This window comes from Lactuca sativa, chromosome 2, assembly GCF_002870075.4.
Source record: "Lactuca sativa cultivar Salinas chromosome 2, Lsat_Salinas_v11, whole genome shotgun sequence".
NCBI lineage: Eukaryota > Viridiplantae > Streptophyta > Magnoliopsida > Asterales > Asteraceae > Lactuca > Lactuca sativa.
In genome coordinates this window covers 228,475,435-228,478,783 of record NC_056624.2, presented here as the reverse complement: position 1 = coordinate 228,478,783, position 3,349 = coordinate 228,475,435, and the positions used below count along the sequence as shown (strand labels likewise).

The window sequence follows — 3,349 nt, the reverse complement described above, 5'->3', positions numbered from 1 at the left end:
AGCAGTGGTATCAACGCAGAGTACTGTAACATTTCGTCATCTTGGCTGTGTTTATATTTTAGTGAAAGAGCGAGAGCGATGATACTGTCGGAGTCTGCTTTTTCATGGAGGATCCGCCTTTTTCGGTCCCCATAATCCTACTACACTACCACTTCCCCATGTCATTTTCCTAATCCATCTCCATCATCAAATATTTTCACTCTAAATTTCAACACCATGGGAAAACATTGGCTGCTCTGCAAGGTTCCTGACGGTGATTATAATGCTACTACCAAACACTCTTCAAGTTCTACCACCAACACCAAGTCCGCCGGAAAATCAAGAAAAAGAGGTGGAGTCAGACCCACGTCTTCTTCTTCTTCTCCTTCTTCCTCATCCTCATCGGGTGGTTGCATGAGTGCCATTTTTCATCTCTTTGATATCCAACACCATCATTTTCCCTTTCGCCAACCTTCCTTGATCATCTCCGATTCTTCCATAAATATCCCTCAAGAACCCAACTTTATCCTCAAAGGTAACCCTCTTTCTCTTTTTCTCTCTCGTTTGATCGTATTTTATGCAGAATTGTAACAGTGTAAATTATAGGCGTGGAAGCACCCAGGAACAGCTTGGAGTTAGAGGAACAAGAACCCAATGTCCAACAAGCTGCTTCTTCTTCTTCTTCATCATCATTGTCAAAAGTTAAGCAAGAAACAGACTTTATCATTCCTGTAAGTTTCTTTTTAAATTTTTTTATTTTTATTCAATAAACGATAATATTGTAAAGCAAGTCATGATGGTGGTAATTATTGTTTATCGTTTATTGCGAATGGGTCGTTGGATTCATTATTAATTCAAAATTAATAATTTTACAGGTTGGTGGAATTCAAATTAAAACAAAAAGATCAAGATTAATGGATGAAGTATCATCCGAATGCAGCAGTTCTCCTGGTTCAAAAACACCAAGTCTTGTTGCAAGATTAATGGGTCTTGATCTTCTTCCTGAAAACTCATCTCCTAGAACTTCTTTATCATCTCCAAGACCTTCATCTTCTTCCTCTCATGCCACCCCATCAAACCCTCTTTCAAAATTATCATCACATAAGATTAGTACGCACTCCTTGCCGGCGACACCAAGGATATCGACCGCAGCCAGGCCGTCGACGGAAGTGGACTATCACCACCGCCTTTCCCTCCAAACCACCAAAGAAAACAGGCGGAAATATGGTGAGTCGAGTACAAGCGAGTATGCGAAGCAGATTGCGCAACAAGTTAGGGAAAATATCAGCAGGAGAGTTGGTGCCGATATTACCAACACCATGAAAAGGAAAGAACATAGAAGAGATGAGTGTCTTGTGGTACTCAAACCGAAGAGACAATCACCACCACCATCCGCCATTAATTATTTCGATGATCAAGGTACGAATTGAATTATACTCCTATATATATATATATATGAGTATATGACAACAAGTTTTTTATTAGGAAACGTATTATATATGAAACAGTTTAAATAAAATTCTTTTCAGGACATGTACGAGCAAAAGAAAATGAACCAGTTCCATTATCTTGCTCATCGAGGCTCAAATTACTGGAGATCAAGAACAATTTAAACAAACCCATCTCAAATTCAGCAAAAACTTCGCCATTATCATCATCTACAGAAGTTATGAAACGTCCATCGTCATTATCATCAAGCAGATCGCCACCATTGATCAAAGAGGAAGTACAAGTGGTGAAGCAGGAGAATCCGGTCATGAAAGTGCAAAAATGCAAGAGGATCGCAAGTGAAAAATATGATTTGAGATTGAAAAAAGTGCATCAACAAGAAGAACCATTTACGAAGAAATGCAACAAGAAGTCAACTCCATTATCAAATCATCTTGTGAATGTCAACACAACAACAAAATTTATTTCTTTCAAGAAAGACATAGACATGGCGTCTCCTTCTTCAACAACATTATCTCAAAAACAAGTACATTGCCTTACCTAGTACCAACAGTGTTTTATATATATATTTTTTTACCTTTTTTATTTTCTTTTGTTTTCGCCATTTTCGAATACTTAATATTTTATATTTTGATTTTCAAATTTTTTACGAGATATATATTATTGATATTTACAGGTGCCATTAGAGAGCATCACACAGTTACCTAGTTGTCAGAGCCGGTCATACAAAGAGACCCACAAGCTCTGGTTCCAAGATAACGTCAGTAGTAATGGTAACGGTGTGGCCGCCATCACCACCACCACAATCGGTGGTCGTTCGGTTTCCGACCATCTTGAGTACATTTCAAGAATCCTCAGTCACGCCGGAATTGAAAAAACCACCCCAATCTCCGTCACCCATTGGTATTCCCCTTCCCACCCTCTCCACCCTTCAATTTTCCATCAGTTGGAAAAACTCATTAACCCCACAGTCACCACCAACTTCATCACTCGGAAACTCATATTCGATGTAGCAGACGAGCTTCTTGTGGATATCTTGAAGCCTTACATAAGTTTTAAACCGTGGGCGGCGGGTCGGAATTCATATAAAATGTACGGGTCGGAACTGATCGGAAAGTTATGCGAAAAAGTTAGTTCTTTTCCCGCGGCAGATTGCCGGGTGTTGGAAGATATTGACGCGGTGATTGAGGGTGACATGAGGAGCTGCACTAAGTTGGTCGGAGAGATAGCATTTGAGGAGGAGGCGGAGGAGCTGGTGGCGGAGATGGAACGTGACATGGTTGACACGCTGGTGAATGAGATGGCAGGGATAATATGGCACGTTGGTTGCGGAGGCAGGATCTGACTGAGGTCACATGGTTCATTCACGTGATCAGATGCCATTCGTTAAGGGGTGCACGTGAGGGGTCCAAAGTAAAAAAGAAACGGAACTCAAAGTGTTTTAAGATATGGCTCAAAAAGAAGGGACACATCCCTCAGCTTTACAAGGCCATCTAAAGAGTCACAATTAAGCTTCATGTTTCTTTCCCTTTGTAAACATTACATTTTAGATTAGTTAAGTTGTGTGCCACTTTCTTGTTGCTTCTAAAACTTGTTAATTCTCCATGCGTGCTTCCATCGATTAAAACAAGAATGTAAACAATGCTGAGTTATGTGAATATATGAAACATTAATCGGTTGTAAGTTCAGTTTATAAAACAATGTAAATATTATCATTTCCTTTTCATACGTTCTATAACATTGGTTCATGTGATTTGTATGAACTAACATCAAAATGATAACTATTAAAACTTTTATATGTTTGTCCCCGTGATTTCAATTTCTTGTGCGGTTAGTCCATATGAGTTCATTTTGTAACAAAAATGATTTGAAATCACAAATTTATCCATGATTACTTTTTTTTTTATTAGTTTTAAATTTC

At 38.9% G+C, this 3,349-nt stretch overlaps 1 protein-coding gene across 1 annotated transcript; it reads left to right on the top strand.

The window, feature by feature from the left end:
- Positions 1 to 34: 34 nt before the first annotated feature.
- On the top strand, positions 35 to 3,111 carry LOC111903242 (uncharacterized). Its single transcript, XM_023899018.3, has 5 exons — positions 35 to 514; positions 586 to 710; positions 855 to 1,398; positions 1,509 to 1,954; positions 2,105 to 3,111. The coding sequence occupies exons 1-5, from the start codon at positions 217 to 219 to the stop codon at positions 2,771 to 2,773; spliced, it is 2,082 nt and encodes a 693-aa protein (XP_023754786.1). The 5' UTR covers positions 35 to 216; the 3' UTR covers positions 2,774 to 3,111.
- The last annotated feature ends 238 nt before the right edge of the window (positions 3,112 to 3,349 follow it).